This window comes from Talpa occidentalis, unplaced genomic scaffold, assembly GCF_014898055.3.
Source record: "Talpa occidentalis isolate TD23 unplaced genomic scaffold, MPIMG_talOcc4v2.1 talOcc4.13, whole genome shotgun sequence".
In the NCBI taxonomy this organism is placed as follows: Eukaryota; Metazoa; Chordata; class Mammalia; order Eulipotyphla; family Talpidae; genus Talpa; species Talpa occidentalis.
The window spans coordinates 5,151,548-5,165,211 of record NW_023601322.1 but is presented as its reverse complement, the minus strand read 5'-3'; the positions used below and the strand labels follow the sequence as shown (position 1 = coordinate 5,165,211).

The following is a 13,664-nucleotide window of genomic DNA, read 5'->3' as shown; positions in this document are numbered from 1 at the left end:
CTGTCTGTGCTCCTTATGTAAATCAGTAAACACTTTCGTCTACTTACATTTACCCAGTGTTTAATAATGAGAGTTAAACTTTCTGTTCTGCCTGAACCTTCACAACACATACTTGTCACTCTAACTTCTACATAAAGTGGTTAATTACTTTAAAAAAATGAATATATGAATTAATGAGTGGCAAAATATTATCTCAGTTGAGTGGAAAACTTCATTTTAGGCAGTATCAGCATATTTCATGTTCTTTGGATACTGACAGCTACCAAAATTGATGAGATCTCTTTGGCAACTCAAAGGCCAAGAGAGTTCATCTACTCTTTAATTTACTTCTAGGGGAGATTTTAGAAACAAAGATCTACTTTCATGGCTTACTTAATTGTAACTTTCTTATAATGTATTCATTTTTCTAATGCATCATCCAGCATTGTGTGTGTGCATGTTTGCTACTAACATCAGACAATGCAAGGATGTCACTGGTGAATGACAAAATTAAGTCTATTATACGTTGTCATCTACCCTCTTGTTCCTGTTACTATTGGAACAAGATCCTCATTTCACAAGCTCTGCACTATTTCACTTATCCACTTCAGTAGGCGATGCTTCTGTGATGTTTCACGCCTTACTGAGTTTATGGGAAATCCACTGCAGCACATCAAAACTTGGCAGGAGAGTTGTAAAAAACTCACCTTTTCACTCTTTGCATTTTCCCAATATCATCTGACATGCAACATCCTCCAATATAATCACTTGTTCTCTAGAGCTCTTTTTGGCGAGATGTCTGCTTAGATCTTGGCCCATATTTAATTGGGATGTCTGGGTTTTTGTTTTTTTGTTTTTGAGTGCTGACTTTAAAAATTCTTCATATATTTGTATGACCATCCTTTTTTCAGATATTTCTGTTGCAAATATTTCCATCTTCAGCTTTTTTTGTCATTGCCTTGACATTGTCTTTCACAAAGCCAAGGTTTTTAATCTTCATGAAACTAGGTTATCAATTATTTCTTCCATGAATCATGCCTTTGATTATGTATCTAAAAAGTTATCACCAAACCTGAGGGCATCAAGATTTCCTCCTCTGTTATCCATCTTCTAAGAGTTTTATAGCTTTGCCTTTTACATTTAAGTCTGTCATCCATTTTTTATTTAATTTTTGCTAAGTGTGGAAGATCTGTGTTTGGATTAAGTTTATTTTTGCATGCAGCTCCCTCTTCTTTTACTTAACTTCTGCACGTATTTTGTTTCAAATTATTTCTGGGAACCTTTGCTTTGAGAAGTGTTCCATTGATTTAAAATAACAAAAACATATATGACATTACACATTACTAACATCATTCATAGTTCTGTTGACTTTTGGTAAAAGAGAAAATGAGCTCTCACTGAGTTCTATTGAACAATGGACAGCATTTGATTTAGGAGGGAGTTTCTTCAATTCTTATTTGTGATTCTAACCAAGGTTAGAGTAAGAATGTTAAAAGATCCAGGGGTGATATCAATAATATTCAGACTGCATTTAGGCATGAATTTTGAATGTGAGTCTACAGAAATCTCCTCTCCTCTAAATTGGTATGCTGGTAGAGACAAAACAAGAACCCAATCCCTAATAAACCCAAACCAAACAAAGCATAATGACAGCCTTGCTGTGGTGTAGTACAATGGTGTCAGCCCCGAGCTACTGTAAGGACTATGCATTCATTAGTTGGCTGTCTGCCAGCAGGTATCTGGGGAAAGAACTCAGAACTGGAATTGGATAAACTCGAGGAGAACCACGCCATGGGCTCTGCCCACTTTGAGGGTGACTTCAACTCTTAGGCGTCAGTTTCCTCCTGGTGGGAAATGTAGAGCTCTTTGCCAGAAATAAATGAGGTCTTCAGTAAATGGGGAATGACCTCTTACTAGTAGGATCACAGACATCCTGCTCTTCACTTCTGACCTCCAAAATAACAGTATTGATAATGAGAATTTATGGTTGACTTGTCTGAAAAAACAATTTTGAATAAATCAGATCTATTATTGGAACATCGACACTGGTCTTGGGTGACTTCTCTGACAGGCAGAAAGGCATGTTGTGCTTTCTAGTTGGGTTTTTTTAGTGGACAAGGTCCATTTGCAAAATGATTATCATCTTAAAAATTTAACACACTCTTTGATCTGTCATATTTGAATTGACTGTTGAGATAGATTGTTCTTTAGAAAACAAAATTATGACAAGAAATAGTTGGGTTAAGTTTGAAAAGTTAATAAAAATTTCCCCTAAATAATTAATTTCTGCCTCACAACATTATATCAGGTTTTAAGGAATAATTTCCTTGTTTTATAAATGGAAAGTGGAGGGTCTCAGAGTCAAAAGAATTTGGAATCTATCAGCCCTTATAACTCCAGGTCATTTTGCTGAAAATCCTTGATCTCACTGCACTCTCCAACTACAGAATGTGATGGAACTATGACAAGGGTAGTAAGAGTTCAGAATAAATGTACCGAGAAATCCTTTGGTGTTAGTTAATGGTACAGTAAATATTGGTTCTTCTAATTTGCTGTGCTAATTTCACTTTGTGTGTAATTGTTGTAATCGAAATAGGGGGACACTTTCTCGTAGAGGAGATTCCTTCCTTCCACAGGTATTGCTGGAACATTTTCATATCTGTGCCAGGTGCCATGTTTAAGAGCAAAATGACAAAGCAGTTAAGATTTCGACAAGACTTAAACATTCTAGTTATGGTATTGATTAGAATCTTGGCGTGTCCTTTACACAGTCTCATGCAATGACCACTGATGAAGATAGAATTCATAGAGGAACATGCTTGAAATGATCCATTATTCTCTCCTTAGGGGTAATCACAATACTACATTTTCCACAAGCAACTCAAGTGAGCCTTATATTTATACTTACTTTTGAGAACCAGGGATTGCTTGTCCAATTTCCTTTCATATCATATTCTCTCCAAATCCTGCTACTTTATGCTTCAACTCTTGGCTCTTCTAATGCAAAAGCCTATTTCCCGCTTCTTTTATTGGGACACTTTTGCCTTGATTCTGCTTCGCTACCCTCTTAAGCTTCAGGTTTCGGCTTAAATAATGTTTTTCTTCAGGTAACCTCCTCTGATTGCCTAATTTTGCAGGTGGTTCTCAGTACCCAGGGGTTCTCCTTCATGAACTACCACCTGCTTGGTACTTACATAGTTATTTGTATTTTGAAAGTAGGATATTGGTGCCTCTTTAGTGCCTGACATATACAAGAAACTGAGTAAATATTTGTTAAACAGATAACTGGTTAGCCATTTATGTATTTTTTTCTCAGTGTTCATTATGCATAAAATTAAAAGTCATTAAATTCACAAATATTTCAGTGAGCTCTGATTAGAATATACTTTTACTTTTAGAAAACTTAAATAAGGGACCAGGAAAATGAATATAAGAAAGTGAAAATCAAAATCAACAAAAAACTATGAACCAGAGACACTTTTTGGGGGGTGGGGGGGCGGGGGAAGGATTGGGGTCAGAATGGGGCGTTTGCAATTGTATGGGGGAATATAAAAATAAAATTTATTATTTTAAAAAAAAATAAAGCAGATTACAATTGCAAAAAAAAAAATTTAGAAGATAATTTCAATAATTCCTATATTATTTGAAATTCTTTTAACACTAAAACCTACTTTAGTTAAAATTCACAGTACATTAGAGTTAGGATTAAAATATTTTAGGATTTTCTCTTAATCACTGCATGCAAATCAATGGGAATCCATTGTAATTTGATAATAGTATTAGATTTGCTTGCTATAAACTCTGAAAGCCAACATGGTAACAGAGTTTTTCCTTCATTATTTTAATCTGCATTCAATTGAACGACTTTCAAGGTGGTGGATTTTCATATGATTCTTGGAAAAGAATACACTGACAACAGAGATTTGCAAAATGGAAACAAAAATGAAACTTCTTTTAATTTTTATGATATTCTAATTGTTATAGAATTTTTTCTTTTTGATGTGTTGGACATATACATTTGTTAGACAATTGGTGGATCAAGCAAATAGCTGCAACTAGTATATAATTAGACATAATTGTTTAAGTTTCATTTTACTGCTGTTAAAATCATTCCTTCTTTTAATTATTGTGTTAAAGATTTAGAATGTGTTCATTCATGCCATCCATTACTTACTTAAAGCCTCAGTCTATCGGTTATCAGTTATTAGGTATAAAATTTAAGTATCTCCAAATTTACAAAGACTTGGCATTTAATGCATTATATTTGCCCTTGGACAAATTACATTTTTCTCCTAAAATTAATTTTTCATCACTAAGCGGTGACTTTTTGTTACAGCTTTATTATTTTTATTCTGATAAGTGATGTGATGATGGTCAAAATGTTTAAGCATTAATCTTAAAAATTAAAGTAATGTCATTTCCAAATTGGATCAAGAAACACGTTTCACTTCATATCCTCAACAGACACCCCGGCTGTCAAACCACATCATCTAATGTATACTCCCTCAGTTTATTATATTTAATTGATAAAAAGGATTTAGTGCCAAGAATGTCATTTTGGTTTCCTGTTCTTTAGAAGCAACGGCCTCATTTAGATGCAGGACAGAACATTTTCTCCAATAATGGTACAACCATATGTATGTGAAGTAGCAGTTTTAAACACTTTTAATCTAAATTTGTTTCCAAAGATATTATTGAAGTGTAATGTTTATCTTGTTGACTAAATTGCTTTTTCCCTTTTTAAAAAAAAGATTTATTTGTTTATGTATATAAGAGCTGGGGTGCAGGCCAGAGGTGCAGGGGGTGAGAGGATTCACCAGAGTCAGAGCGGGGAGCAGGACAGGTGGATCTGCTAAAATGTACTGCTGAGGGGAGCAGTGGCCTGACCGGAGAGGTCTGTTGTGCCATGTGGGTCACCCCTGGCCCAGGATCGGACTCATGCCACAGTAGATGCCAATAACTTGATTGCGCTGACCTTAACCGCTGCACCACCAGCGAGGCCCCTAAATTGCTTTTTCCTTAAGTGCAGATCTTGAGAGATGGGGGGACCATGGTGGGGTTGGAGTCCTTGGTCCCCAGGAAGCAGCTCAGGGCTGTCAGCTCCCTCCTGACTGTGGTGGCTGAGCCAGGGTGTGCGTGTGAATGTTTGTGAGACTGTCTCAGCCTCCACTGCCGCCTTCACCTGGACATGGGTTTCCTCTTGCCAATATGCAGAAGTTGCTCTGCCACCTTCACCTGGACATGGGTTTCCTCTTGCCAATATGCAGAAGTTGCTCTGCTAGACTTTGGGTTTTGTTTTTTTTTTTTTTTTTTTTTTTTTAATCCCCAGAGAAAACTGTTCCGTACATAGGACGGGCCTTGAGGGGATTATGGTGCATGAAAGAAGTCAGAAGATGACAGTAGCCTGTGACCTCACTCATTTGCAGAAATTAAGGAAACAAAGCAAAGATCAAACCAAATAACAACAAACCCTTAGACTCCAACAGCAGAGTGATGGTTTCCATGGGGTGTGGGTGGGGTGGACTCGGTCCAGGGGGCAGAATGGTTGATGGTGGACGGTGACTGGAACTCTGGTGTGGGTGAGAGGTGTTATGTACAGCTGCTGAGGAGAGAAACTGTACACCTGACACCTATGTCATGTCGTAAACTAATGTTATCACATAAAAAGGAAGGAAGGGGCTGGTGAGGGAAGGAAGGAGTGTTCTTAAGTCTCTGGGCTTTGGGTGTGTCCTGGGAGGACAGAGCTGAGGATCTGCCTATGCGCACAGCTTGACGTCCTGAGCCAGAACCCCGTGGACCTGTCTTGGGGGGCCTGCTTGTGGGTGCCTTAGCTTTTGCAATTACAGATGTGACCAGCTGCTTCTCTGTGTTCCCTTCATTTAGCCAGAGAGACTGCAGGCTGAAAAGACCTCGGAGTGGAACCAGAGGGAGATGTTTGAAACAGAAAAACAAGGGCTGGAGAGAGAAAATCAAAGGCTGAAGGTCCAGGTGAAAGAGATGGAAGAGCTCCTGGGAGGGAAACGGAGAGGAAGCACCACTGGCCTGGGCTTGACGACATCACAGAGCGACCTGCGAGGCCCCAGCAAGGTATGAGGCTTCTGGGGCGCCCTGCTGTTCCCCCTCCCCTGCCCTCTGCAGGTGTCTTTTCCTGCTCTCTGATGGCAGACAGTTTGCCCTTTTTCCCGTTGGGATGAAAATCATTTCGTTCATGTATATGAAAATAGTGGGCCACAGATTTTGTATGAAAATGTTAGACTGTGATAAATGTGACAGTTTCACACTTTTCTAAAAGGTAGGCAAAGTGAAGTAATAAATAGGCCCCTATGGATTTGATTTCCCGGGATAGCTTTGTCTCAGTGTTTTCCAAGCAATTGATCTTACTTTCCTAAGAATATTTCCCATTAGTTTGAGCTGCACTATAAAGACCGTTTGCTGGTAAGTAGGTAAGTATCTGCAGAAACATTTAAATTCAGCTGAAGTTACTGTTCTCTGGCTTCTTTTTAGTTAGTTTCAAAAAATTATTTTTGAGTCAATGTGCATCATGTTGCAAATAACTTTGATAGTCTATAACATAAATGCTAAAACTAGAATTATTTAGAATTGACTTGGAAAATGTAGCTTGTTTCAAAATTATTTTATCCTAAAGTTAATGATAGAGTTACTGTTATAGATGGGATTGTTTTTGATAAGTAGTTGGGAGATTTTTTAATATTTGCTTAGTGGTAGTTGTCATTTGGGTGTTTTAATGTCAATATTCTGTAAATATATACATTTTATTTCTACTTTGATTAAAGTAGCTATAGTATTTTCATATACAATTCTATTTTTTCACTCAATTCTTTGAGTTAATGATGAGTTTTATAAGTTCATATTTTTAATTTATATAAGGAGTTTATGCTCATATGATCTCTGAAGCTAAATGGCCAGAAAAATTCAATTTCATGTCACCTTTTCTTATTCTTTGCTATTCTGACATTTATTGAAAATATAGGAGTAAATTGCGTTAGTGTTCCCTGACTTGGCAATGCAGATATCTAAAGTTCCATGTTATGGTCAATGATCACAGATTCTATCATAGGGATTCATAAGCCACTGTAATGGGATAGCTGGTTTTGATTCATATACAAGTGATAAATCTATAGAGAATTTTTATGAAAATTTCTACTTGTGAAAGCACAGAATTATTTCAATTTGGAACAAGATTTGTTCATCAAAATACCTGTTTCCCTTTTATTCATTTGCACAGAATGAGCAGTGACTTCTATTCTGTGCCAGTCACTGCTCTAGATGATGATGATGTGAAGATTAATGAATAATGTTTCATAAACAATGATTTATTGCCAGCATGGACTTTGAGTCTATACAGGGAGACATACACATAAATTATTATGAATAATACATCATGATGGCTGCTAAGAATAAGTGGAATGGGACACAAGTAAGGAATAATTCATTCTATATAATCTTTGTGCTTTTCTGCTTATCTTAAAATACTGTAGAGTAAGTCAGTAAGGAAATAGGAGAGCTGATTTGTGGCCTGTTTAGAACAGATATATGTGCCGACCCACATGTCCTGTCCCATGGCAGACTGAACTGGGACCTGGGTCCTTGGGGACCAGAGTAAATTTTGGCTAGAACTAAACAGGGCCTGGAAACTTGGAAGATTATGGAAGTTCTGACCAGATCAGCGTGTCCTCACCAACCAGGCAAACTCATCAATATGCTCATTCCTGAAGTCATGTCATATTGAAAGCCGAAAAGAGGTGTTTGTGACATTCCCCCTCTTCATTAAGAATTCAGATTCACAACTTGAACCAACAATAGTCATTGTTGCAGTTCAAAGTCATTGGTGCCGCAGAGACCCTCTCAGATTAAGGGATTGAGATTCAGATGTCTACACAGGCCAAACGTGTCCAAGCTGCAAATACAGCTTGCCAAGGAGGGGAGGCTCTTACTATAAAAGAGCCAAATTTCAGTTTAACATTATTGCATGAAAATTCACCCATATGTATATAAATTATGTATAAAAGGACATATAGGAATACCATGTGCTTATACGGCTATAGATACCATGGACACGTACCATTTATATACTCCCACATATAATGTACTATATATGCACTGTGTGTGTGTGTGTGTGTGTGTATGTGTTGGCTTATAGGTGCCATGTGGGAGGTCTGTGCATTTATAGGTACGTAAGTGCCATAAGAAGATCAATGTATCTTTATTCATTTCAGTGCTTTCTGTGACTGAGGCAGTAGACATAGGTACTGGCATGGAAGACAAAACTGCAAACACCACTCAATTATCAGCCACCGAAAGAGATGTCAGATCTCTTACCAGGTTCTATTTGCATCTAACCAGAATTACTAAACATTTGTAACAAAGACAAAACTACTAGAAACCTCTACGACAGTATGTTTTAATTTCTTGAATTTTAGCAATTTCCTTGTTCAGTGAATATTTTGCAGGTACCTTCTTAAAAAGAGGGGAGGACTTTTACATAGTGCAGCCTATGGATTTTTAACTTTGGTGTTATAGAAAATGCCTTTCAACTTTAAATTCTACCACTAGTTTACAGACAAAGATTCTTCTTCACATGAGTAATCTAATCACATAATTCTCTAGCAGGTGCTTTTTTAGTATATGTTTAAGGAAATGTGTGTGTCCGTCTCTTACAATTAAAAACAACCAGCCTGAAACTCAACTTTAATGGATAGATTGGAAAATTACTACTCTTCTGGAAGCAGTTGATTTTTAAAAATACAGCACTGCCATAGATTTTTCTAGAACAGCCTCTGCATGTGGGTCTTCTGATTGGTCATTGCTCTGGGTGACGGTGGCACTGTTTCGTGGTGGTGGATATTAGTATAGCTGCCAAACAGCTGACATCTGACAGTGGACCATCCGTGGCATTATTGAAGACTTGTCCCATAATGAAAATGTACTTTTTTTATTTATTTATTTATTTTTAAAGATTTATTTATTTATTTATACAAGCACTGGGTACAGTCAGAAGCGCGGGAAGGTGAGAGAATTCACCAGAGCCAGAGCGGGGAGCAGAGCAGGCAGACTGACGAAATACGCTGCTGAAGGGAGCAGCGGGTGCGGCAGGAGAGGTCTGTCGCGTCATGTGGGACCCTCTCTGGGGGCCAGGGATTGAACGGGCGTTGCAGAGGCTGTGGGCAGCTTTGCAGCCCAGTGCTCAACCGCTGCGCCACCAGAGGAGGCCCAATGAAAATATATTTTAAATGATGGCAAAGATGCTGAGAACTAGCTTTGTGAAAACATCAATGAATCAGTGTGTGTTTTAAGAGGAGACTAATGGAGGCACTTTTGAAGCTATAACTCCAGAGTTAATTAATCTGGCTATGCTTGATCATTAGCCTGTATGTTTCCATCAAACATTAAAAAAAAATCCACTTACATTGACAACTATGCAGAAATACACACTAGGTAGTTAATATGATATTCATATTTTTGAAAAGCCTCTTCAGTGTGCTTAGGAAATTTGAATTCAATTACCTATAGTATTTGTTTTAAGTGTTTATTTTCTTTCATAATAATAAGATAACCAAAAAAAACAGTGTATTAAAAATTATAGTGATAGGTAATAGTGTGTTCATTTCACATTCTACTTTGCAAAGAACCAAATGCTCTTTTCGCAGCTTAACATTTTGAGTTTCCATCTTATTATGATTTAAGTATATTAATTTAGCAAAAAAAATCTTATATAGCATAATTGGATTGATATCATTAAATTAATGATTATTAAATATATTAATTTTTAAAATGGTAAATTCATATATTGCATAAAATGAACTCATGTCCAAGGTTTTATTTAACTCACTCACTGCTAAAGAAACCTGTGAGAAGTTACAGTGAGTTGAAAGAAAATCTAAATAACAGAGAACTGGGCGACCAGGAATGCTGAAACCAATATGCTTAAAATATACAAAACTGATTTTTGCCACAGGGGGTAGGGTTGTAAATTGAGCCACTGCCAGATAGAATTAATCTGCAACTCTATGGACAAAAGTCATTTGCATTGCTGTAGAATCTAGAAATTACAGACTTGTACATAAAATAGATTACAGACACTGAAAGATCCCTGTAGAGTTAAAAAACCCTCCCTGGAGAAATGTGTTATAAAGGACTTCCAGGAATCTTTGTTGCCCATTTCAGTATCTGTCCCAATTTTCTCTGACATTGAAGGTAATTGATGTGCATACTTAACGACTCTTTATGTAGAATTGCATCAACAAAAAGTCGGGGTGCATTTACTCTACACTAGGGATGGGCAAATATTTTTCTGGAAAGGTCAAGACTGTAAGTATCTTGAGATATTTAGGTCACATAACACCTCTTGCATATATTTAAAAGTTTTTATAGCTTTTAAAAATGTAGAAAGAACTCTTAGTTCGTGGTGGCACACTAGCCGATCTGGAGCCAGATTTTGCTCTGGGGTCATAGTTTGCTGACCCTGTCTCTGGCCCAGCAGCCCTGGCTTCCATGCTTGGAGGGAGCCCAGCATGAAGGTGAGACTGAGCAGGTGCAGCCCGGTGGGGAGCACAGGCCACATCTATCTGTGGAGGGCTGGGCCTCTGGCCCCACAAAACCCTTCCATCTGCATCTTCTACTTGGGTTTTTAATGTGGTCTACATCATCTCCGATAAATAATGGCAATCATTTTCTAATACTCAGGAAGTATCACTCATATTCCTCAGGCAGATTTCTCTTGTCAATTATAGAGGTACCGATTTACTGGTCCTATTTCCCCAAAGAGAAATATTTGTTATACTTCTTTCAGGGACCTCGTGCTTCCCCCTATGCCTGGCATTTAACAGGCATAGAAAAAAATAGTTGTTTAATTTTCACAAGTTGATGAACCATGAAACTTAATTCTTTTAACATTAAATATGTAACTGTGTGCACTCTGTTTCTGTTGAGGATTTCAGCACCATATGAAGACATAATTGGTTAGTCTTCTGAATACAACAAATCATAGCCATTTCCTAAATGGTCTTCTTTGTTTCTCTAAAAACAAAATTGAACCTACCCTCACATTACAATTCAAAGAATGGAGAAATGATGGTTTGAGATGATAGTGAGTTAAAGAAATTTGAGCTAGAGTATTAGAAAGTTTGGAACTAATCTGCTAAACACAGAAGAATATTGACTTGAGCAGATATTTGTAATTAACTGTGATACAAACACATACAGATTAAAAGAACTAATTATAGTTATTAACCATTAATCATAAACAAGCTACATTCAAGTCACAAATTTTAGTGAGATTGGAAACATTCTGATGTTTGGCATTAATCTATTTAGGGATTATATAGGATATCATCATCAATTTAGGAAAAGGGAAAAAGAACCTTAGATTTTCTTTTTACTTAAGAAGTTGTACACAGTGCTACCACATCAGACATCCATGATTCAGTATCTAGAGTTAGCTGTTACATTACATAATCATATTATTTGGAAGACTCCTAGTTTTTGTTCATCATTACATATAATATATGATTCAGAAGAATTTTTGCTTTACCACAAGTCAAAATAAGGAGAGTTTTGCATTAAGATGAAAAGTCATGAATAAATCAATTGGTTACAGTGAGGAGAATCAATATCCCCAACTATGTAGCTGAAAATGAATTAATTTAAAATGGAGGAAATGACTTACGGTATTTCTATAACAAAGATAAACTAAAATAGTGATAACTATTAAACTTAAACTATTTTAAAAGTATTTACTAAAACAGCCTAAAATTCATGAAGCTCAAAACTAGAACAACCTCTTGGTACTCTTCCTGTGAAGGAAAGTATGGAGAACACAGGGAAGAATTCCCTTAGAAGCTTTTGGAGGCTCAGTGATGTGGAAGAAAGGCAGGGATGCAAGAATCTGCAACCTGAGCTCAGGAAGACTGCAGAGCTAGGTGGCTGCAGCAGCCTCTGCCATGTTGTGGGTTGAGTCTAGAAAAAGCATAACTATAAGCTGAAAATCAGGAAATGCCCACCATCCACAGGAAGGAATGTATCCACAATGAAAAATTCTAAAGACAGGGAGTAGAAAAGAACATTGAACTCCCAACAGAGCAGGAATTTTACCCCATTCACCAATAATTAACTTGATTGCATATATTATCATTTATAATACCCATCATGTAACTAGTTTTCTGTCTACTACTGTAATGTTGACAAACTGTCCAAATTTATATGAAATATCAGGGCCCCACCAAGAATTTTATGTAGAGTTTAGGTTAAGAGTCATAAAGCATTCATTGACTATAGAAGTTATAAAATTGTAGATTGGTAAGTGTTTCCCTGGAACAAGCTAGTCACACATTCTACTATAACCAACATCAGAGGAAATATGAATGAAGTTGGAGTTCACATGGACTTGGATCAACAACAATAATTACAGTTCTGAACAATTGCATCATTAGCTTTATATCATTTATATCAGGAATCACACACTTTCTTATGAGAATTAGGTTCTATCTGTAATTCAGGGATTACATTTGAGATACTTTAATCTGTATACTCAAATGTTAGAGACAGAGGAATAATCTAGCTGTCTCCTAAAATGCAGACTTGGTTCAGCAGGTAGGTGGTGGGACCTGATATTCTGAACATTTTTCAAGTTCCTGAGTGCTGCTGGTTCTGTGGTGAAGACCACATTCCAGAGCAGCACAGCAAGGTGATGAAGCCAGCTGGTGACTAAAAGGCAGTAGGAGAAGGGAAAGATGATGAAATGCTTATCCTTCAAAAAGCTCCTTCCCCTCACTGGAATTGCAACTTTTTCTACATTCTCATGTGTCCTCTGTTACCACATACTTGTCAAATTATCAGCAATCATCCCATAATGTTTAGGTGCGCCCATGCCTTTTTTGCAGGCTCTTATTTTCTTTTCCAGGACACAAGGCAATTCTTCACTTGATCTTAGCCAAAAGGCCGAGAAGCGATAGGACACAGGGCAATTCTTATGGTTCCCCTGCACCCTGCAGTCACCTTCTTTACAATCTATTTTTCCCGTGCTCCAGACTAGTTAGTCTTTTATAGTTACTTTTCTCTACCTACTCTTGACTTAGTTCCTGAACATTCTTATGCTTTCTCCTACCACAGGACCTTAGCGTAGACTTTCCTTTCTAGATTATACAGTCTCATTTACTATGTAGATTTCTCCCATCTCCATATTTTTCTGAGACAATGAAGCTTGTGCACTTAAAGGTAAGCAAACTATGAGCTTAGATACATGTATGCACATAGGAGCTCTACAACTGTGCAGAGATGGGAAAGTCAAAAAGCAGTGCAACTTCTCTGGTCTCTCTCAGTCCTCATCTTGCGGTGACATTGGTTTACAGCATAGAGGCGAAGGCACACCCCTCTTCTGATGTATGTCCCTGCAGCACACTCACCGCATAGGCACCCCCAGGTCCCCCCACAGCTCATTGGACCCTTTCATTGGTTTGCTCCTCACCCAAGCCTTCTGTCTGATAGCCTCAATTCTGCAGTCTGCTGTCTGGGGGGGTTTTGTACTTTTTAAAGTACAAAGTTATTGGGAAAAGTGGTCAGTGTTCCATGGGGAATAGTCTGATGATCTGGTAAACGTGCCTCCTGCAAAATGCTTTGAAGCTTGTTTTCTTAAATCATTCTGGCAACTGAATTCCTTCATTCAGGTC

The 13,664-nt window shown here is 37.5% G+C and overlaps 1 protein-coding gene across 1 annotated transcript in view; it reads left to right on the top strand.

Annotated features, from left to right (window-relative positions):
• Positions 1-5,846: 5,846 nt before the first annotated feature.
• LOC119242982 (coiled-coil domain-containing protein 102B-like) overlaps positions 5,847-13,664 on the top strand; it is a 130,427-nt gene continuing 122,609 nt past the window's right edge. Inside the window, exon 1 of the mRNA XM_037508420.2 lies at positions 5,847-6,066. Within this exon, the coding sequence (XP_037364317.1) occupies positions 5,911-6,066 (156 nt within the window). The 5' untranslated portion in view covers positions 5,847-5,910. The remainder of the gene's footprint in view (positions 6,067-13,664) is intronic.